This window comes from Gadus chalcogrammus, chromosome 11 (genome assembly GCF_026213295.1).
Source record: "Gadus chalcogrammus isolate NIFS_2021 chromosome 11, NIFS_Gcha_1.0, whole genome shotgun sequence".
NCBI classification, from domain to species: domain Eukaryota; kingdom Metazoa; phylum Chordata; class Actinopteri; order Gadiformes; family Gadidae; genus Gadus; species Gadus chalcogrammus.
In genome coordinates, this window is record NC_079422.1 from 12599276 (window position 1) to 12622844 (window position 23569).

A 23569-nucleotide genomic window follows, 5' to 3' on the forward strand; every position below is an offset into this window, starting at 1 on the left:
TATTTAATTATATTATATCTATTTTATAAAAATATAAATAACATTTCCAAAAATATTTATAGCCAGGCCTAGGTATTTACTGCAGCCAGCAACCGTATGCTAATAATGATTGGATGATGATTTATGTATAATAATGAAGGCATAGTAACTTTGCTGTAGTAGTCCTAAAGTTATTTTGGATGTATTTGACCGTACACACGTCTTTATAAGTGTTCTAATTTACATTTCATATTTGCACACAGATTATGAATAAAGCGCTCATCTTTTGCCATAGACCACAAGAAGTAGCTGTGCTGACAAATATTTTCCAGAACTAAAAATGAATGAAAGCTGATTTAAATTAATTTATTTTACTTCAAACGGAAGGCTTCTGATATTTAACTGTGCTGATATGGAGGTCAAGATCATTCCAGCTAATTTTTAATCATTTGATGAGGGACAACTCACAAACGTTATTACTCTGTAAGGGGGCCAGAAAATCGAACTTTCCACATCACATTATCTTTCTTGTTTATCCTTTGTTATGGAGACCACATGCTGGCATCAGGGGACAGTTATTAACAAAAATGCCATGAGGCAAACAAAACACAATTTTAACAGTCAACTGGACATGGAAGGATTTGCCAATACAAGGATATTCTGTCGCACGTATAAAGAAAATAAAAAAAAGATAAACACAGATTAATTAAAGTGAATTATACATAAAAATATAGTATAATAATGTGTCTTTCAACTCTCTCTCTCTCTCTCTCTCTCTCTCTCTCTCTCTCTCTCTCTCTCTCTCTCTCTCTCTCTCTCTCTCTCTCTCTCTCTCTCTCTCTCTCTCTCTCTCACACACACTCACACTTCCCTTACTTACCCTCTGTGGACAACACATGTTCCCTTGCCTCCTCTAGCTCCTGCAGAAGCAGCAGTAGAATGCACTGGCGTGGCCTCTGAGCCTTGCTGTTGTCCTTCTCCCACTCTTTCTGGACCCTCTTCTTCAGCGTCTCCGTATGGGCTCCAATAGCCACCGTAACATATAGGAGGTATGCATAAGATGGCAGGAGGTGCCACACCTCCTCCGCTGTCCTGACACAACACCCACCTTCCCCCAGTGCAGTCCAGTCCAGTCCATCCAAGCCCAGCCCAGTCCAGCCCAGTCCAGCCAAGCCCAGGCCAGCCCTGTCCTGGGAGTAAGATCTGAAGAGATAGGGGTGGGTTCTGTGATAGGGCCAGATGTGGTTTAAGGCCGAACTAGATGGCTAGAGTGAGTGTGAGTGTGTGTGCTTGTGTGTTTGCGTGTTTGTGCATAGCCGTGTGCATGTTTTCTTCTCTCAGTTTCTCCGACTTTTGCAAAGTTGTTGATTTATTTGCTTATTTTGAAGCCAACATGGATGCACTGCTCCTCTATCTTTAGCCCTAACGTATTTGCAGAACTGTGAGAGGCACCAAGGGTTAACCTCATGAATCCCTGCTCACTGCGATTGTGTTCATATGTGTGTGGTGCGTGTGCACCCATGTGTTAATTTGTCAGCATAAAAGTAACACCTGTTTTTTCGTGCAGGGAATTTGATTTCCAAATCCTTCGAACATACATTTTACACATATTCATTATAAGTGTGTTCTTATGGAATAACGTTTCATCTGTAAAGTAAGGTCCCTCATCTATGTTTAGATTTTTCAAACGATCATCCGGTTTTGGTCAAAACGACATTGACATCTAGCCAATCCTAATCCTAATCAAAATCCTGGTTTTGCCTGCATTGTTTATAAAATATAACTAATGGGTTTTAATATAACTAAGGGGACACGTAAATGTCCCCTTTCTGAAGCAGAAAAAACCGTCACAATACAACTTGTGAGAAGTAGGGTACATGGGAGTATGCAAGGCTTATATCAGGAGGAACATGCAGTCATGCATACTGTATAATAGCTCATACATAACATACAGATTTCTGTAGATCGTAACACATACACGCATACATGCACAGAAGTACAGTTATGTGCGCAGATAGACCTCCCCCCCCCCCCCCACACTGTGTGTGTGTGTGTGTGTGTGTGTGGGGGGGGGGGGGGGTCCATAAAAATAATCGCTTATTATCGGGACAACTAATCAGATATGAGTTATGTGAAAGCAACTTTAAATAATGTTCTCTTGATTAAAAGGAAAATACTTGGAGCCTGCTATGCAAAAACACACACATGTGGCATGTGCACCCACACGTACACACTCGCACTTCTCTCTCCCTTCAAACACATGTATTCACACGTTCTCTTTCTCTCTCTCATTAGAGAGACATTTAAGGTGTTTATTTTTTCAGTCTGATTCTCCCACCTAAGTCATTAGGACTCCTTCCCACTTCCCCAGCACATTTACACTCTCCCATGACATCTGACCTCTTTACATTCTACAGTGCGGCTCTCGTGTAACAACCGTGTGTGTGTATTTGTGTTTGTGCCTGTGTGTCCTAATGATGTCTAAAGAACCTTTGTAACTACGTTGATGCTCTAAGAAGCTACAAAGCCGATAAGTGAAACAACATGTCCAGGAGTTGTGCAGACTGAAAGGAATTGTTTAAACATGGTCCTGGTATTTGTGTTCACATATTTCTGTTCAACTTTATATTTTCAAGGCATAGAGAATGGGATCTAATTTTGCCCGGTATGGAGAAGCTGTTAGACCTCTGAACCAAGCTGTAAAACAGCAACTAATACATTAGTTTGTAGTAATTACATGCAGCGGCAGTCAAAGTTAAACGTTTGGTTAGCTTTTTGGCTCATAGGAAAATTGTATAAGATTAAACTTTATTATTCGCAGGAAATTTAGGAGATGTGATAGTAGGCTCCATTTAAAAAATACTAATAATAGGCTTAAGTAGGATTAGAGCTTCTGCAAAAACATCTTAAGAATTGTTACTCATGCAGACCAGACCTGTGGAAAACGTATTTTGGTTGACCTTATTTGAATTCAACATGTTTGCCCATAGTGGAAAACTACCCATAAATAATTACCTAAATTGCTAGTTGGTAATACAAAATTATATTAACTTATATATCTTTCAAAATGCATGCTTGGCTATACTCTGCCAGTATTCGGTAATACCCTAATCAATATGATCAAGTTTAATACTCAATATTTAAATTGATCTCTTTCTGTCTACTGTGACTGGTGTTCTCCGGGTAGCAATGCATTCTGGGAATGACACTTGCCTCAAGCAGTTGAGTGTCTTATATGAAAGAGCACTTCTTAGGTCAGCCTAATCATACACTGCTCCACACGGTTGACCAAAAACAAGGAGAAAAAGGAATTTAGGCTACTTCATTTAATCTTCAAAGTGACTGCTCGGGTATAAACATTATAGACATTCCTTTGGAAAATGGGCTCCAGTCAGTGAGTTTTCCGCAAATCAGATTTTTGCCATTCATTACTGAGACGAGGAGCACAAGAGAAACAATTACCTCACAACAAAAGTCTCCTTTTATTAAGGTCATCACAAATTCCTCTTCCAAAATTCATGTATTTCCTATTAGCACAAAGATTTATACAAAAACTGATTAAAAAAATACAGCTGTTCATTAAACTATTTTCTGATGACGTTGATTTAAAAAAAATATTTATTTACATTGATTTTGAAGCAGAACAACTGCAACAAATGTGTTTGTTTTTTCACAGAGATTAATTAAACTGTAAACAGCTCTGTGTGTGTGTGTGCACGTGTGTGCGTGCGTGCGCGTGTGTGTGTGTATCATGAATTCTCCTCTCAGCTGCTCCAAGTGAGTCGGAATCCCGAGGGCAGGACGCTGGACTGCGCCTGGAACACGATGTAGACGAGATGGGAGGAAGCGGTGAACGGAGCGATGTTGGTCTCCTGAGGAGGAAGACAGGGGACAGACTCTTTACTGTGGAGCACACGTAGGTTCCACTAAACACACCCAAAGCTCTCTGAACAACGTGGGACTTTTTTACTGAAGAAGTCTGGAATGTATTTCAGAAGCAGCCAAATACTAGTCTTGCAAATCCGACTTTTCAAAGTTCGGAGATTAGCCAAACATGAACAAAAGCGGAATCTCGCGACCACAGAACTCGGTTTGGGGAGGTCTCTCAGCCCATCAGAAACACCAAACACGATTACCAGTGTTTGACGGCTGCACTGGTAAATACCGCCAGTTCCCTTGTAAGATGAAATTCAGAACTGAGGGCCTCACACTCTGTCACATTTCACCGAAACAGCATCCTAAAACAGCCCTCTTCAGTTCAGTGTTCTCCTAATACACAGTGTCTCTGTGAGGAGCTAGTCCACTCACCCGTCCGCAGTAGGGGCCCACGGGGGCCGTCGTGCTGTCCGGGCCGTCGTAGAGCTTCAGGAAGTTGTTCTGGCAGTCTCCGGGGTCGTCGATGCTGAGCTGGGCGAAGGTGACGGTGACCACGCGGCCCCGGGGAGCCCGGATGCCCCACTCGCAGTGCGTCCCGTTGGGATAGGTTCCCGGGTAGTTGGGGCTGGCCACCGAGCCGTGGTCTCCGTACAGAGTGCCGCCGCAACCTGCCCAGAGACAGGCCAGGTATGTGTGACGCAAGTCTTGATTGGCTTATTATTCGGTCGATGGCCTTCACGCAACCTTCCTTTCACTTTTAGTGTGCTGTCAGTACCAAAAGCCCAGAGCACTCAAACCAAAAAACATTTATATGGATCAGCATTAACAAGACCAAGGTCTAGGGAAGGACTACCAGTGAGCTTACCTGTGGGTACCTTTGTTAATACAAAAAATAATCTATCCGTCTCAGACCATAATAATAAATACAAACGCAGCAGTGTTCATGGCCAAAAGATTCGCTCGGTGTTGCTCAGACATCCGGATGTGAACTCATTAAGCCACATTCATGTCATATATTGTTGGTAAATGTATAAAATATCACAAAAGACGGCGCCACCTTGCGGGGAGGAGGTCCACGTGGCCTCGAAGCCGTCCCGCACGTTGTTGAAGTCACTCTTGAAGCGCAGGTAGAGCGCGTTGGTGCCGGGGAACACAGGGGCGGGCAGCCCGGAGCCGCAGAACCTCCCTAAGAGAGGGCTGGTGGCCGTGGAGCCGTTACGGACCTTACCCAGACATCAGAGCAGAACCACAAGACACAGTGAGGGAAATACTTCTCAAGACGCTGTGTTTGTGTGTGTGGGTGTTGGTGGGTGCACGTTGGGTGGGTGTGTGTGTGTGTGTTTGTGTGAGTGGAGTGGTGACGGCACACCACATCCACCACCAGTGGAGAGGTGAGTAATGATGCTGTACAATTAGACACCAGGGGAGGTTTAGGGGAGACCACGTTGGTACAAAGATCCCGGTTTGGGAATTGGACCAGGACACCGGGTTTAGCACCCCTAGTCTTAATGACGGGTGCCATGGGATCTTTAGTGACCCCAGGGAGGTCAGGACCTTGTTTCTCCTAGCCACCTTCATAAACCGTGAATCATCATGTTGTTGCCACGGCGACGTTTGTGCGCGTACAGTCGCCACTGGGGCCAGCTCACCTCCAGGTAGTCGTAGGCGCAGAGGGAGTGTCCCTCTATGTCGAAGCTGTTGAAGAACAGGGAGATGGAGCTGCCCTGCGGAGCCATGAGCACCACGGTGCAGTCGGTGTTGAGAGGGTAGACGTCGGGCCAGCCAGGGCTCTTCAGGTAGCCGTAGGCCTGCTGGTAGGTGCGGCTGCAGCCTAGGGGAGGGGAGGGGGAATACAGTGTGCTGTCTCTATCGGGTAGCAGCGAGGAGTTACACACACACAGAGGTATACAAGAGCTCACCTTACGAATTTTGATCTGCACAACTTTAGTACAACAAATGTATTCACTTATTGTGCTTGCAGATCTACTAATCATACTGTGTATATGCCTATACTTATTTTGTAGATTTATCATTATTCTAATCTTATGCGCATGCGTATTCTTGCATACTCTAGTATTTTCAATAATTCCAACACGGTATGTTAGGTGAGGGATGCTAAAGGTTCAGATATGCAACAAGGAAACCCCTGGCAACTCATAACCAATCAGATAACAAAAGAAGTACCAACTCGATATCTTGACATGATACTAATACTGTCCCCTCTGAATCTTAAGCATTGTAAACCTGCGTTTTACTCGTGGCTGATGTCATCGTTTCTAATAGTACTTAGCACCCCGCCTACCTGCCACCTGATAGGTCAAGCTCATGCCGTTTCCTGGCATAAAGGTGTCAGACTTGAAATGCAGACTTATGGTCCTTCCGTAGCTGTAGAAGTCCGGTACCGGGCTTTCACCGGCGCAGAACTTATGGGACTGTCCGTAGTCTCCCTGGAGAGAGAGAGAGAGAGAGACAGAATTCGTCAGAATATAAATCGTAATTTAACTCATTGTTCTTTGAATCAAATGAAATCTGGTCAGATTTCGTATTAAAAAGAGGAGGAGGAGAATGACAATGATGATACTTCCACCGTGTCTTTACTTGCCTCACTTTAGTTCACTGCATACTTTTTATTTGAATGAAGTCTAATGTTTCCCAGATAGAAAGGCCCGAGCCCGTGCGCCGCTCACCACCGGCCAGTCCTTCATCTCCAGGTAGTTGCTGGAGCAGCTCTGGCCCGGCTGCAGGGTCCAGGTCTGGACGGACAGCTTGACCGACTCCTGGGGCGGGGCGTCGAGGATCCAGCGGCAGGAGGTCTGCGCCGGGTACGCGTTGGGGAAGAACGGCGAGGTGATGGTCTGGATCGCCGTGGTGGCGTTCAGCGTGCCGCCGCATAACACTGTGTATGGGGAGGCATTGGGGTACCTCCATCATTTCCTTTTTAGAGTATTATGGATGTCTAAAAGTACACGTATGTTTGAGTATTTAACACTGCTGGCCATTGATGCACCCTAAAAAAAACATCATTGAGGTTCCCAGCAAATGTGGGTATGGGCAGGTTGGGTATGATGCTAAGAGATACTGATTGATGCATGAGCTGTCATCTGCGATTTCAAGTCTAGAGTGAAGAGCACTCGATTTCTGGACATGCAGGCACCAAAAGGTCACCCAAAATGACCTTTGTTATGGAGCCAAGGGACAAATATCAATGTCGATTGAACATGAAAGTCAACTTTGTGCACGCTTATTCATTACAACTCGAATGAAAAAGCAATATGCAGCATAACAACCCTAATGTTGTAAATGAGTGGAGTCCAACCAGTGGCGCCACTGGATGGGCTTTAACCATAACTTTAATGAGAAGGTGTCTTACCGTCCATCCCCCTGTAGGTGGCGTTGAAGCCCCTCTTTTGCACAACGCCGTCAGTGACGAAGAGGACGGTCAGGAAGTTGCCTGACGACACAAAGGGCATGGGGACGGTGTTCCCGCAGAAGGAGCCAACCAGAGGGACGTTCACGTTGTCGCCATCATAGACCTTAAAGGCACAAAGAGAGAGTAAGAACACGAGAAGTAAAAGAGTAGGTGTGTATTGAGTTAAGAGGTGAAGCGAATGGGACATAAGGAAATAAAGAGCGGGGTTATCTAATAATTAAGATGAATAAATGTATTGTGACAAATCCTCAGATATTTTTTTTGCAATAGAAACGTTGATAGCTGCAGATGGAAAGTGACAGTGCTGGTTTTACTATCACTATGCAAATTACACCATAATGATATGATGGTCTTTTCATTTGCAACTATCATCCTCTCATTATATTTATTGTAAAAAGCATTCTTTTGGTTTTTCTTTTTTTTCCAAGCAGAGCACAAGGTCTGTTCTTACATGTGCTACATGTCCATTGTATATATGTACAGCACACACACACACACACACACACACACACACACACACACACACACACACACACACACACACACACACACACACACACACACACACACACACACACTTGAACTGGATCTCTTGCCGTTACCTTGATGTGGTCGTAGCGACAGTTGGGGGAGTTCTCCAGGTCGAAGGAGTCAAAGGTGAGGTTGATGAGCTTGTTGATGGGCATCTCGATGGTCCACAGACAGTTCAGGTACGGCTCGTAGTGGCTGTCCAGGTTGGTGTCCGGGGAGCCGAACATGCCAATGGGCATGGAGAGGTAACCCCCGCAACCCTGGGCCGGACCTGCATGAGACGGGAAACACAAAGATATAAAGTTAAGCCATTTTAAAAGACAGCGGGCCGACATGAAGTGAAACAAACAAACAAAAGTAGTTTCCACAAGCCACTTTGAAAAGCCTTGCTTGATTCACTGGATTTGTGCTATGTCATTTCTATATGTATGATTGCAATACAAATAAAAAGTACATTTTATCTAATACATTTTATATATATATATTATAATATTATATATTAATACAGTTTGTATACATTGTATTCATAGTTGAGTTGCCTGTTCATTGAGGTTGCTGGTCCAGGGTTGCACTGGCACACCCCGGAACACTCGCCATAGATACCCAGTACAGTGGTTCGATATGTGTGTGTACAGTCGCCCAGAAACATGATGTCACACCTTTGTAACATGCAGAGGCTACAGGACGGAGATGTCCTGCAGCAGCAAGACCACCACACCCAGCCCCTCCCTCCCTCCCTCCCTCCCTCCCTCCCTCCCTCCCTCCCTCCCATTCTCCTTCCCTCCCTCTTTCCCTCCCTCTCTCATTCCCACCCTCCCTCCTTCTCCCCCACCCTCCATCCCACCTTACCTCCCTCCCTCCCTCTCCCCTTCCCCCCCTCCCTCCCTTCCTCCATCTCCCCCTCCCTCCTCTCCCCTCCTCCCATCTTCCGTCCCTCCAACAAGCCCTCCCTCCCTCCCTCCCTCCCTCCTTATCCCCCACCCTCCATCCCACCTCCCTCCCTCCCTCCCTCTCCCCCTCCCTCCTCTCCCTCCCTTCCATCTTCTGTCCCTCCATCAAACCCTCCCTCCCTCCCCCCATCCCTAGGCCATAGCCTGGCCAGTGAGTGAAGGCTGTGCCGATCCTTTGTGTGGGCAGAGGGGCCCAGGGGGAGTGCAGTGAGCTGGCTGAGGGGTTGGAATAATTGAGGTGTGCTACAGAGGGAGGGAGAGCAGGGAGGGTTTATGGGGAGGGGATCAACAGAACCTCCTCCACCACCACCACCATCTTGGCCTTCTTGTTAGGAAGCAACCGTCAAAGGAGGTTGTGTTTTTTTGTTCATATACACGGCAATAAAAATTCAGACGTTGCAGCAAATAACGTAGCAATACAAATTGACACACATTGTTGTCTAAATAAGAAACGATAACCACTTATCGTTGAGTATTAAATTAAATGTGTAATAAATAAGTAAGCATATAATTAGCATACAGTCAATACCGTACAACCATACATTCAATCTACGCATCAACAATTCTCAAGGAGTTTCACAATAGGCCCCGCCCCCTCACCCATGGTCCCGGAGTAGGTGGCGCGCCAGCCAATCCCGTTCACAGTCTGGTCGGTGACGAACAGGAGGTACAGCTGGTTGGTGGAGGAGCGCAGGTTGGGCGGCAGGGCCGTGCCGCAGAACTTGCCCAGCAGGGGCGCCGCTGTGCTGCCTCCGTCGTACACAGAGACGTGGTCGTAGCGACAGCTGGAGGACGCCTCCAGGTGGAAGGTGTTGAACCTGGGGGGGCATGGGGCAGCCGGGCTTCACTAGGAGGGAATCCACCATGTTATCTGCCGCTCAGGCACAAGTGTGGCTGAACACAGGCATGTAAACTGTGTTTGTGTGTGTGAACAACAGGCCCATAATAACAACAAGCATAGGCTGACAGATCTATGGGCCAATGGCAGTGCGCAAAAATGTCTTAAATTGGCTGCCATTGTGGTCCCTTGAGCGATGAGCGATTAGAGAGGTTCTCTCTCTCTCTCTCTCTCTCTCTCTCTCTCTCTCTCTCTCTCTCTCTCTCTCTCTCTCTCTCTCTCTCTCTCTCCGTACTTGAGGTCGAGGACTCTGCCGCTGGTGGTCATGATGTTGTAGGAGCAGTTGATGTTGTGATGGTAGTTGGTCTCTGAGATGGCGGGGCTGCTCACCGTCCCCGATGTGCTGTTGAAGAAACCTCCACATGCTGGGGAACAGAAGATCAACACACGCACACACACACACACACAGGTACACACACACACACACACACACACACACACACACACACACACACACACACACACACACACACACACACACACACACACACACACACACACACACACACGCAGGTACACACAAATACACAGACACACACACACACACACAGGAAGGCATGGGCGTGCACACGCATACACACGCACGGGCACACAGAAAATATCAATTGTTAAAAAGACTTAATGTTAACAAAACATTAAAATATTTGAAAAGCATATAATTTCTGATAGAATATGAGATGGGGACATAGAGCTGAAGAGAGGTGCTAAAAGCAATGATGATCAGAGCTCATACAACTGTTCCTCAAGGCTGTATTCTCAAGCACATGTACCCCCTGCCCTGGGAACAAGTGACAACTCTACATGAGCCCAGTTTGAGGCATGACAAGTGTGAAATAAGATCAGAAGCCTTGCTAAAGTGAGTGCTGGATCAGGTGCAATCCGTGACACTGCAATTTCAGACAGAACGGGGTGTTATTGAATGTGCATGTTTGTGTTTATGAGAGTGTGCCTGTGAGTGTTTTTTCATGCGTGTGCGTGCGTGCGTGCGTGCGTGCGTGTGTGGGCTGGTTTGCCAAAAATCAGCATGGCACTTCAGTTTCTACCTCGTCTAAGTGTTGTCTTGTCACTTACATTTAGGCTCCATGTATTTTCCTCTTAGGGTTATTTTTGTTTTCCGAAAGAAGGGGATGGGCGCGGGGGGGGGGGGGGGGGGGGGGTGCACTCATGTTTTGTTCACAGGGTTGTTATGATGTAGGCTACGGTTTCACTCTTTCAACTCCACTCTCTCTCTCTCGTTTCCTCCTTTCCTCTCGTCCACTGCCGCGTCCTATTCTCTCCATCGGGCCGCCCTGGTCAAATCCCCTCTGATTGTTTCCAAAAGCGCAGCGTCCTGCCATTCCTGGCATTCCCCCCCGCCGAACGGACCACTCCACGCATTCCCCTGCCGGCCGCTTGTAAACAGCTCGCCACCCCGAAAAACCGCCCAGTCCCACGGGTGGCGAACGGGAGGAGGAGGGGGGGGGGGTATGGAGGAGTTTGAACCAGCGCCGCTGGTTTTAGCGATGACGAAGCAAATAGCTTCACATGGAGACAGTTTCAGCCCGGGGGTCGATCGACACCGACTCAAGGCCGTAGTTTGGGCTTCACTACAAATGAACAATGAGCAATTCGTTTATAATCACGAGAGAGAGCGATCCAAATGTCCCACAATCAATCAGGGTTTGATCGATGTGCAGGATTATTACGATTATTTGCTTTCTGTCTGTTCGCGACGCACCTGCTTCCCTCCCGAGGCGAGAGAGTCGAGAATAATGTGTCAAGGGCCAAGGTGTGTCTGATAGCCGCACCTACAAACTGTTCTCAGGGGAGCGTGCAGTATCCACATCACTCACATAAGGCGCGGTACTCGGCCAGGAAGCCGTTGTCGGACAAGGCGGAGTCGGAGTAGAAGTTGAGCAGCATGGGGCCGAAGGTGGAGAAGTTTCCTGGGATGGTGGTGCCACAGAGGGTGGCCAAGGGGCCTTGGGTGGGGGCCACGCCCCTGTAGATCTTTAGCCCGTCAAAGGTGCAGGGGGGGTAGGCTAGGGAGAAGCAGAACCAGAGGTAGGCTGTGATCGCTCTTGTGGTGTGACAGATAAACAGACAGGGCTCACGTTCAATGTGAGTTTTGAACTTGTTACTAATTATTATACAGTTAGTTATTCCCTAACTAACTTTTGTTTTGCTTGTTTATGCTACCATTATATATCGGCCCATTTCGGGCACCTTTGACACTCATAAACATCCCTGGGAAGAAATAATATATCCAATACATATTTAAAGGTGTTGCACGTACGATTTAAGCTATAATTTGAGTCTTAGTTGTTAGAAATGCCAATGCGCTTTTAGTGATTGAGATGGGCTCTGAGACTCATTGTTTTAGGTTGACTCTTTCTGGTGTTGTTCATTTCCTTATTTGTTCTATTCAAATCTTGCTCTCTTTTCCCCTCTTCTGCTCTCCATCTCTTACCTAAAGCAGCTTGAATCCCAGGGATCTTACCAGCCCCAACCAAGGGTGACTAGTACACTGTTCAATAAAACACCAAAAACCAATGAATCCACCTTACAGCCAGAGACTAAGAGTTATTGATTCAGAATTGGGACCAGGTCCACCAACTGATTCAACTACATCTCTATAGCCCGGTTTGTGCAAATCACTGATTAAAACACATGAACCAATGGAGTATTAGGTTTCACTCGGTATTGACGTGTGTCTGGGGTTACCTTCCACTTGGAAGGACCTGAAGGTGAGGACGATGATGGTGCTCTCCCCGGCGTCGATGGTGTAGTTACAGTTGGAGTGGTTTGGGTAGTGGGCCGGGTAGTTGGGGGAGACCACGCGCCCGCTGCGGGCTGTGAAGTTGGCCCCGCACCCTGAGGGTTTGTTCAGAGGGAGGGCAGGGCAGTTAGCCGTACTCAAAGGTCAAAGGTTTTTTATTCGCCATTTGTGCATAAATCAGACAGTCTAAACACATAGGAGTTCTTGTGCAGGGCTTCCCAAGTCAAGGGAGAGAAGCACAATAAATAGTAATAATAAAAAAATACAAATAAATGTGATATAAGGATAAATTGCACATTATGCATTGCATCGCAGAGAGAACCACAATAAAAGTGATTAAAAATATACCTATTAAATGAAGAAACTGAGATAAGAACACATTGCACATTATACACTGCAGTGTACTTAGCTATTCAGCAGTGTAACCATACTATATAACCACATGTAGCAGCGTTATTGCACGTAGGAAGTGGGGGTAGGGTGGTGAGGGATATTGCACATTGTATTTTTTCAGATGTACTCTGTTTTTGCCAACAGTCTCACTGTGGCAGGGAAGAAGCTTTTGTGGAATCTTGTTGTGTGTGTGATGACACTGTCTGAGGCTGTATTTGCATTGTTTGTTTTTGAGTGGAGGGTGAGCTGGGTGGAGGGAGTCTCTGATGATTCTCTCTGCCCTTTTCTATATATAGAAAGACCTATATGCATGATTACAAACATATATACATGCATGCATTATATGTGCAATATTCCTAAATACACACACACACACACACACACACACACACACACACACACACACACACACACACACACACACACACACACACACACACACGTACACACAAAGACATAATACATTATGATACTGGTTTTAAATAGGACTACTATCAATAAGTTCAATGATGATATTGCCTCGTACAGAGCTAAATATTCCCAACTGCAAAAACAACCAAAATCTAGCATTCCCTGTTTCTATACACACCTGTGTGTATAACAATAATGCAGCACATACTTTGGATAATGTTTACCACAAACTGTAATGCTAACCAGGCGTATTTATTGAATTAACATTACCATTGCTACGACTCCTACATCACATACTTAGAAAAGTGATCAGCTTCTATTTAGGCCCAATCCCATTTCTACCCCTTCCACCTTCCCCTTACCCATTCAAAACAAGGGGGAGGGGTAAGGGGAAGGGGTAAGGGGTAGAAATGGGATTGGGCCTTAGAATTTGCGCTGGGATATTTGTTCCACAGATTATTCCGGAAGTACTCGACCACATGACCGATAAAGAAATGTTGTGGCCCACGGGAGCCTCCCTCAGCTGCCTTACTGGAGGTGAAGGAGGCGAAGAAGCCCTTGCCCGCGGGGCCGGAGGCCTGGAGGCGGGCGTTGAGGACGTTGGTGGGGGCGATGATGGGGCCCGGGGCCGTGGAGCCACAGCCCGTGGCCAACAGGGCCTCGTCCGTCTGGCTGCTGCCGGACCACACCTGGCCGGGAGGACACACACGCATGGGAGGATGGGTATCAACACGAATACCAACACAGGTATGAACATGAATATGAACATGAATATGAACATGAATATGAATACGAATATGAACATGAATATGAACAAGAATATGAACATGAATGTGACCATGGATATGAATACGAATATGAACATGAATGTGAACATGGATATCAACACGACTATGAACACGAATATGAACATGAATGTGAACATGGATATGAACAAGAATGGGAACATGATTATGAATATGAATATATGAATACGAATATGAACATGAATAGGAATATGCCTAAGAATACTGATATTAACACGGGTATGAATAGAGACAGCCGCGTCGACATGAATGACCTTATGAATATAAATCATAATTTATATGAACATTCATATAACTATGAATATAAATATGAGTATGAATAGAAACACAAATACGGATATGAATATGAACCTTAATGAGATTAGGATGAATATGACGTGATAAAATCGTCGATTATTATTATATAGACAGATTATGTCCCTTAAATAAATGACCATCATTATTAACTTCTACCGTGAATCACAACCAACATTTGAAGACTATGTTTAGCCTGCCTACCTCGAGGCCTACAAATTAGAATTGTGTTGACTAGGGGTGTATAAAAAACTGACAGCTAAGATAAGGGTAAGATACAAATGTATGTTGCACTAAAAGAAGTGTAGAAGTATCTATGGTATATATATATACAGTATAGTACAAGGTGTGGGTAGGTATGTGTCTTTATTAGGGAGGGGCAGAGTGGAAAGCGTGAAGGCATGTGTGTGCATTTTTGTTCGTGTGCAACGTGATTGGATTTAGCTGGGTTAATAAACCATGCCGGTCCCACGGAGGTGAACTCCATGTGGGTCTTATGGATTATCTGCTGACGGTGCAACATGGCACAAAGTGCTGAGGTCAGCGCAGTAAACATGTTCTCTCCATGTCCAACTTTACTGCCGCATTGTAAATCTCTCTGCTCTCCGTTGCCATCAATATATTGGACATGCACTCCATGACCACATTCAACTCTGCTGCTACGACATTAGCATGTCTAACATGTACATGTCTTTAGCTTTTTTACCTCCCCTCCCCAGTTTCTGTCCCTGGTGTCCATGTTGTTATAAATAGACAACTCTGCAACATGCAGTAAAATAATGCACACAGAACGATATTAACTATCAGCTCACTCATTCTTCTTGTAGGTCGTTCGTCTACCTATTGTCTATTTGGTGTGTCTGCCCCACTCTGTCAATATCTACCTATTCTCTGTTCCCTCAATCCTGGGAATTGTCTTACAATCGCTCCATCTCCCCATTGTCTCTCATCTCCCGCCATACATACCCCCAACCTTCTTCCTACTCTCTTGGGAATCTTCTCTTTGGAATGTAATTACATTTACTGGATGGACGTTCAGAAAATATAGCTGAAGCAATACAAAAACAAGACAGTTAATATCTAGGTGATCACTATTCAAATAACAATAACACGAGATAGAATCAAATTCGATGGGTTTCCACAACGCCCCATTTCTCTCACTCAATCAATAATCGATTTTTATAACAGCCTTCCCTTAGCCTATAATAGCCTTCCCTTTGTTGCTCCATCCGTCCTTGCACCCTCCTCCCTCAAAACTCCACCCCCCCCCATCACTATTCCATCTCTCCCTCCCACACTGCTCCCTCCCTCCCTCCCGCCCTCCCTCCCTCCCTCCCTCCCTCCCTCCCTCCCTCGCCACTCCCTCCCTCCCTCGCCACTCCCTCCCTCACTTCGCCGTCCCTCTATCCCTCACCCTCCCCTCCCTCCCACCCCGGAATTCCTTCAACCTCCATCCAACCTTCGCTCTCCTTTGCCCCCTTCCCTCCCCCTCCCCCTCCCCCTCCCCCCTCCCTCCCCCTCTCCCCCCTCCCCACCCCGGCCCCTTTACCTTAACGTAGCTGCTCTGGCAGGTCCCGCTGTCGTCCGGGATCTGGAACTCCCCCTGGAAGCTCATCTCCAGGTGGCTGCCCTCGTGGCCCACCAGCTGCCAGGAGCACTCTGCGTTGGCGGGGAAGTTCTGCGGGTAGCCGGGGGAGCGGATGGAGCCCGAGTCGACGTGCATCACGCCGCCGCAGCCTGGGTCGGCAAGGACGACAGAGTTTGTGGATCCGTTCGGTTTCATTATCTCTGCGTTGGTTTCACGTCGTCGCTCAATGTCGTCATCACTCGCCCATGGAGTCCGTAGGCAAGGAGAGACATCGCTCACTTTGTATTTCACGGCCTTGATTATATCGCATGACGTTGTTATTAGTTACTTTAGGTGGCTCGAGAAACACATCGTTGATCATGGTATACTTTATATTTACATTTAGCAGATGCTTTTAAACAAAGTGAGGGGAGGCTTTTATTCAAAGTGAGGCTGAGAAAAATCAAAACAAATCGCATTTGTCGTTATGTAAAAAGTGCTGAAAAAAAAAAAACCTAGTTTAAACACAAACACCTGAAGAAAGTGGCAGGTATTCATACGAATCAGAGATTCAAGTAAGGTAATTCACCGTAACAAAAATATATTTTGTGGTCAATAACCGTTTCATTACAGTGCTGTCACTCATGAGTATCTACATCATAAAGATGGGAATCTGAGAAACGGTGAAGCTGCTGCCCACCTGAGGAGTCTGCCGTCCAGGAGGCCACAAAGCCCCCTTTGGACACGCTGTGGTCGCCCAGGAAGACCACCGCCATCTTACTGGATCCCGATTGGACGGTTCCCGGGGAGTTGGTGCCGCAATACTGGCCAATGACGGGCGAGCCGGGGGAGGCTCCGTTGAAGATGGTGAGCGAGTCCCAGCTGCACTGGCTGTGGGCCTCCAGGCTGAAGTAGGTGAAGGTGAGCTGCAGACAGACGCAGGTCAGACACAGGACAGACAGCGATGCTTGGACGTGTGGGATAGTTACTGCTTGGGAGCATTACAAATAGATAATAAACATAATGATAATGACTGACCCTGTGTTTTTGTTTGCTATGCTGCTCTGCACTCTCCTTAGTCGTTTAATTTAAAGTAATTAAGTAATTGATTGTATATTTTCATTTTTGGCCGCCTCACTTTTAGGACGCTTTGAATGAAAGCACTTACTACTAAATCTAGGTATTTGGGCCAGAAAAGTCTGGGTGAAATGCTTAAAACTTGTTCATGCTAGCGAAAAGAGACAAAGGAGCACTGAGGTGTTCTTACACAACTCGGTGGCATTTTTGTGATTTCATTTATGAATTATGAAAACTGACTAAGTAACTGAGCTCGGATCAGGACGAGTCAGCAGGAGAATGTCAAATTCTCTATCCGCATAAATACCACAGACATTTTGTAATAAATTACATCCATCAGTCTAACTTACTAACTCTTTCAGTTACATGAACAGTTGCTCATTCAGAAAACTTTTATATCTCAACAACATACACAGGCTAGCTTGCAAACAAACAGACCAACTAGGAATCCTAGCCTTTCAATGTCACAACATAATCCAAAACTCTCTCTCGTCTAGTCTATTTGACCTGTTTAATATTTCATAAATAATTATATAATCTCTACTCTTAGTCTACAGCTAACTCACAGTGATGCTGTGGCCCTCAGGGGCCTCGAGAAGCCAGGCACAGCGACTGGGGCCCGGGTAGTGGTCGGGGTAGTTGGGGCTGGAGATCACACCTCCCTCTCCGGACTGCCATCCACCACAATCTAAAAGATGCAAAATAAGAATTATACATAGAAAAGAATAATACAAAATAATTAGGTACATAGGCCTTTATATATATATATATATATATATGTATATGTTTGAAAATGTGCATTCATTTATTAAAGCAAATTCAATTAAATTGAATCAGAAAAAGAAGATATGGCTGATATGTTCAATGTATTTCCCATGGTTGAGTTTATTGAGTATATTTAGTTTCTTCTATGGGAACCGACCAGAGAACATGTAGTGGGCCATGAAGCCCAGGTCCCCCTCGGCCTGGTCCGTCTGGAAGTGGACCCACAGCTCGGAGGTGAACACCACGATGGGCACCTGGGGCGTGGTCTGACCACAGAACTTAGCCAGCAACTCCCCGTTGTAGTCACCTGCAGAGAGGGGGGGGGGAGAGAGAGAGAGAGAGAGAGAGAGAGAGAGAGAGAGAGAGAGAGAGAGAGAGAGAGAGAGAGAGAGAGAGAGAGAGAGAGAGAGAGAGAGAGAGTTATAACTAACTGTAACTTATAACTATTAACTTAAACTTAAATAAGGTCAGAATCCAGCCGAAAATAACAAATAAATATTGTGCACTCACATCACAACAGGTTACATCAAAGAACATCTGTGGTGAAAACGTTTTCCGTTCCAGTGATCTTCCCTCACGTCACTCACCCAGGCGGAACTGCAGGTAGTCCGATTCACAGGTCTGGTGGTGTTCCAGGTGGAGGTCCTCTAGCACCACCACGATGGAGGAGTTGACGTGCTGCGGGTTCTGGATCAGCCACTCACAGTTCAGGTTGCTGCTGTAGTTGGACACCAGGTACCCCGGGGAGGTGATGTTCCCCCCGGCGGGGTTGTCCAGAATACCGCCGCACACTGCGTCAGAGACAATGTCGGAGGAGATATTTGAGTATGAAGATTCGTACTGCTACTCTGGACAGCTGTTTCGTTTACGTTTTAAAACCGAATCATGCAGTGCTTGGAATTGCTGTTGGTAGCACTTCAGATTTGGATTGTATGCTTTGAGTCACTTTGGACATCAGCTAAATGACTCAATGGAAAATGTAAATGCAGAGAATTCAATCAAAACAAACAGCCAAACTGTATTAGGCTAAGAAGATAAGTCCCTCAAGGGATTTGGAGTTTGATGTCCAAGAAACACATAACTTTAATTCATTACTGTATTTGAGATCTGTGTAGAGATGAGGTCATCATTGTGTTTCCCCTTACTCAGTGTGAATAAGTCAAGGTACTTATTCATGAATCATTCATGACTCATAGGTGAATGCATACAACATTTCATTGCACCCTTTGTGTTTCAAGATTCTGAAACTAAAAGGGCTCACGTCTGTCTTTTATCTTATTTAAAAGAGCAGCATAAGAGTTCGGCAATAACACAGTAGGACGGCTGGATCCGAGATAAGTCAAACACAAATCCGGTTTCGATGACATGATCGATGTTCAAAGCTTTTCTGCGATTCTTTTCAAGGAAACGCAGCCGACGTCACAGACATGAAGATGCCCTCTCCTATACTGGAGAACACCCGATCGTGACGGTTCCCCTTTCATCACACAAAACTCTAGGTCCTCGTCCTGGTGGGTCCTCGTCCCCTGACCTGCAGCCTCGTCCGAGGAGTAGGACGCCGTGAAGCCGCCGTTGGACTCGGACGCGTCGGTGCGGAACACCACCGTCATGGTGCGGCCCGAGGTCCGGACCTGGGTGCCCGTCGGGACCGAGCCGCAGTAGCGGGTCAGTAGGGGAGAGTCTTCCGTCACACCGTTCAGGACCTGAGGGAGGGGAGGGGTGAAGGGGGAGAGGGGGAGGGGGGGGGGAGCGAGGGGAAGAGGGAGAGGGACAGGGAGGGAGAGGGAGGAGGGAGGGAGAGGGAGAGGGAAGGAGAGGGGGGGGGGGAGGGAGAGGAAGAGGTAGAGGGAGGAGGAAGAGGGCGAGGAAGAGGAAGAGAGAGAGGCAGAGGGAGAGGGAGGAGGAGGAGAGAGAGGAAGAAGGAGAGGAAGAAGGAGAAGGAGAGGGACAAAGACAAAGGGTTTAAGGGTTCCAACTGCTCCTGGTGTTGCGGAAATATGTCATGTTGAAGAATGAAGACAAGGGATGGTATATAAAGTCTGTGTCACTACTGAAGGTCACTATTTGATAACAAAAAGTTTGAATGATGATTGTTATTGTGCTAATTTTTAGTTCAGACAAATCCTCACTGGAAAAAAACGCAATAGTTAATCAGTGCCATACAGAAGGCATACAAACAGTGACTAATAATCACTGATGAGTGTTTTAATAATCAGGATCTAAATCCTGACATTGAGCTATTCAAATTATTTTCTTGAAGCAACACTCGTTCAAAAATGTACATAAGCCTATGCAAATTTGCGTATTCAACTTCACCATCACCATCACCATCATCATCATCATCATCACCATCATTATCATCATCACCATCATCAACACCATCATTAGCATCATCTAGAGAGTGTGCGGCGGCCCGTACCTCAACGTAGTCAAAGTAACAGGAGGCTTCGGAGCCCTCCAGCCTCATGTCGTTGATGGTGAGGGTGACCCTGCGGCCCCGGGGGACGACGACCAGCCAGCGACAGACGCGGCTGTGGGGGTAGAGGTTGGGGTAGTTGGGGGATGAGATGGTGCCTGAGGGGGCGTTGAGCTCTCCTCCACACCCTAGGAAGGATCAAACAGATTCGGTTCAGTTCCTGTGCCAATGCTTTCAAAATGTCCAATTTGTTGATGCTCTTTGAGCTTGATTTATTTTTTGGATTTAGATATCTTTTTCTTCATTGTGCAATATATGAGAAATTAAATTCCTTGTATTTTCAGACTAACTTGGCAGTTAAAGCTTTCAGATTTCGATTAAATATTATATAGACACAGTGAAAACATCTCTCTTGTAGCTTAGAATAGGAGCTGTTTGTTAGTGTGACCTGAGGACCAACCGTACCATCCACGCTAGCTTTGAAAGAGAGGCTGAAGCCAGGAGCGCTCACGCTTGCATCGCTGACAAACTTAACGTAAGCAAAGCTGTCGCTGGTGTCTATGGCCGCTGGGATGCTGTTGCCGCAGTGCCTGCCCAGAACACGCCCTGGGAAGGATTGACAAAAATATAGAAACATTGTATATCGTGTCCGAAAAGCTTGTTATTATGTTTCTTGAATTTTATGGTGCTAAATGTTTGTTAATTTATAAAATGTATTCAATAGTGGTGGCTAGCTAGTGTTAGTGACCTGTAGTAGCTAGTTAGTGTTGGTGACCTATGGTAGCTGGCTAGCGTTGGTGACCTATGTTAGCTAGCTTGCGTTAATGACCTGCGGTAGCTAGCTAGTGTTGGTGACTTATGGTAGCTAGGTAACGTTGGTGACCTGTGGTAACTAGCTAGCGTTAATGACTTGGGTAGCTAGCTAGCATTAGTGACCTGTGGTATTCTGTAACCTACCTGAGGCGTTGTACTCTCGGATCTCCACATAGTCCTTGGAGCAGTCGGGGCTGGCCTGCAGGTCGAGGGCCCCATAGCTGAGGGTGAGGAAGTGCCCTGTGGGGCCCTCCAGGTACCACTCACAGGCCGAGCCGTCGGGGTAGTTGGCCCCGGGGAGGCCAGGGCTCTTAATGGTGCCGTTCTGGCCGATGTAGGTTCCACCGCACGTGGCTGAGGAACGTAACACATGAGGGGGAAATGTCTTCTTCTTTTCCTTTGAATACCAAATAATGGTTGACTTTCATAATTCATAGATTGCATCATTTTGTAATTATTTTCAAATTATTTATTTCTTGAACGCACTTATTCAATTACTACACTTACATACTGCTCCGCAAAAAAACACTTTTTCAAACACAGTCTGGAAGTTGTAAGTTAGTTCTTATGGGCATGTATGTTATATCTGTGTGTGTGTGCCTGTGTGTATGTGTGCGTGTGTGTGTGTGCACACTTGTCCGTCAGCTTGAACATTAACAGCATTATGTCTACAGAGCCCCCCTCCCCCACCGGCTCTCACCTATGGAGTACTTGGCCTTGAAGCCCTTGTGTGTGACGCTCTTGTCCGTGCGGAACCTCAGCAGCATGGAGGAGCCCGTTGAGTGCTGGGTGGAGGGCCGCGTGGCGCCGCACAGCTTTGCGATGAGGTCAGCTTCTGTCGTGACGCCGTCTCGCACCTCCAGGTAGTCATGCAAACAGCTGGGAGAGGGAGGAGGAGGAGCAGGTGGGCGTGGGCACTTCACCTTCCCTCAAGGCTGAGAGAAGCTCTCGAGATTGTATAGCTTATCCGGTTCTATCGTCACACAATTTCCGTTGGTTTACTTCCTATGAGCTGTGTAAGGCGGTTGTTGGTCTCCCGGTGCGAGATGAATAAGAGCGTGACAAGAAGAAGAACAAAGTCGAGGAGAATAAATACTTTCTTCGGTTTTTGGACGAAGAATTTGAAAAAACAATATCGAACTTAAATCCTTCTATTGGAATTTCCTCCCTCACTCCTTTACCCACTAAGCCCATGCAACTGAAATGGTATCACTCTCTCTCACCCCACACATTTAAGGTACCCGGGTCCAGGCCTTCCATCAAGGGTTGACAATGCATGGGAACGAGTTCATCTGAATCTAGGTAAGCCTCAGTGCAGTCAACTTCACAAATATGCGTTGTCTGGAGAAACCCTTTCAGCCCCTTTCCCCCGAAAATATAGAATAGTTTGCGTTTGTGTTAAACTCATCTGGTGTTAAGGATCAAACATTTAATAAAAAGCAGAGACCCATGAGTTCATACAGACCTTGTTTTAGGTATATCTGGATTCGCTAAACATAATAAAATAAAATTGTGCATAAAAGTCGAGGTGGATATGGACTCACAACGAGCAACGCATGAACATCTGAGATCAACTGTAACTAGTGGTTGAGAGCCACTCATAACGGTAGCTATAGGTCTACAGTCAGGCCTCGCGTCACACCCAACGGCCCTTACCTGGTCGTGGGCTCGATGTAGAAGTCCTCCTCAAAGTCGACCCTGACCGACTCCCCGTTGGGCACGGCGATCACCCAGACGCAGTCCGAGTTCTTGGGGTAGTTCTGGGGGAAGTTGGGTGAGGTGATGTAGCCTGGAGGGTCATTATCGCCAAGCTCGATGTACCCACCGCAAGCTACGCCCCCCCCAAACAGAGAGATAGGACAGAGAGTGAGGGGACAGCAGACTGAATCACTTGTTTCATTTGATGGACATTTTGTGTACATATGTGACTATTTTCCCTATATCTATAGCCTTTATTGCCTTAGTGTATTTTCTAACTCATATTTTGACATATTTTATTCATATTCTCTATTTCTTTGTATTAATATTTACATCTTGCAGTAGAGCACCTGTGACGATGGTCATAACCCTGGGAAAATTAAGAATCCAAACCATGGGAGGTTACCAACAACCTGCATTAACACTAGTGTTTCACTCATCCCATTGGCCAACAATAAGTATCATATGGACAGATAAGATAAACAGGTTGAGTAATATCTGCTTCAGAAATTAGAATTTGAGAATAAGATTAAAGAATAAATCCCTTCCTGTCTCTTATCACCAAGGCCCAGTCAACAAAATTCCCAGGCGTTCCCTTGGTTACCCAGGCTGTGGGCCTCGAAGGTCAGCTTGAAGCCGCTGCCCTCGTTGGAGGCGTCCGAGACGAAGCGGACGTGCAGGTCGCTGTCGGAGGTCTGCACCACCGCGGGGGGGCTGGTGCCGCACAGGCGACCCCCCAGGGACGGTGCGGTGGCATCTGGCCCGTTCCTCAGCTGGGAGAGTGTGTGTGTGTGTGTGTGTGTGTGTGTGTGTGTGTGTGTGTGTGTGTGTGTGTGTGTGTGTGTGTTGTGTGTGTGTGTGTGTGTGTGTGTGTGTGTGTGTGTGTGTGTGTGTGTGTGTGTGTGTG

The 23569-nt window shown here is 46.4% G+C and overlaps 1 protein-coding gene across 1 annotated transcript in view; it reads right to left on the bottom strand.

The window, feature by feature from the left end:
* Window positions 1–3649: 3649 nt before the first annotated feature.
* The window catches only part of cubn (cubilin (intrinsic factor-cobalamin receptor)), a 58884-nt gene continuing 38964 nt past the window's right edge, over window positions 3650–23569 (bottom strand). The window contains exons 43-67 of the mRNA XM_056602008.1: window positions 23267–23435; window positions 22621–22795; window positions 21665–21843; window positions 21109–21318; window positions 20617–20757; window positions 20155–20339; window positions 19267–19438; window positions 18323–18526; window positions 17893–18042; window positions 17537–17658; window positions 16594–16819; window positions 15876–16063; window positions 13759–13915; window positions 12368–12517; window positions 11497–11685; window positions 9900–10029; window positions 9367–9584; window positions 7888–8087; window positions 7226–7388; window positions 6543–6751; window positions 6158–6302; window positions 5505–5686; window positions 4913–5078; window positions 4288–4523; window positions 3650–3851 (exon numbers count right to left, since the gene is read on the bottom strand). Coding sequence (XP_056457983.1) covers window positions 3744–3851; window positions 4288–4523; window positions 4913–5078; window positions 5505–5686; window positions 6158–6302; window positions 6543–6751; window positions 7226–7388; window positions 7888–8087; window positions 9367–9584; window positions 9900–10029; window positions 11497–11685; window positions 12368–12517; window positions 13759–13915; window positions 15876–16063; window positions 16594–16819; window positions 17537–17658; window positions 17893–18042; window positions 18323–18526; window positions 19267–19438; window positions 20155–20339; window positions 20617–20757; window positions 21109–21318; window positions 21665–21843; window positions 22621–22795; window positions 23267–23435 — 4374 coding nt within the window. The 3' untranslated portion in view covers window positions 3650–3743. The remainder of the gene's footprint in view (window positions 3852–4287; window positions 4524–4912; window positions 5079–5504; window positions 5687–6157; window positions 6303–6542; window positions 6752–7225; window positions 7389–7887; window positions 8088–9366; window positions 9585–9899; window positions 10030–11496; window positions 11686–12367; window positions 12518–13758; window positions 13916–15875; window positions 16064–16593; window positions 16820–17536; window positions 17659–17892; window positions 18043–18322; window positions 18527–19266; window positions 19439–20154; window positions 20340–20616; window positions 20758–21108; window positions 21319–21664; window positions 21844–22620; window positions 22796–23266; window positions 23436–23569) is intronic.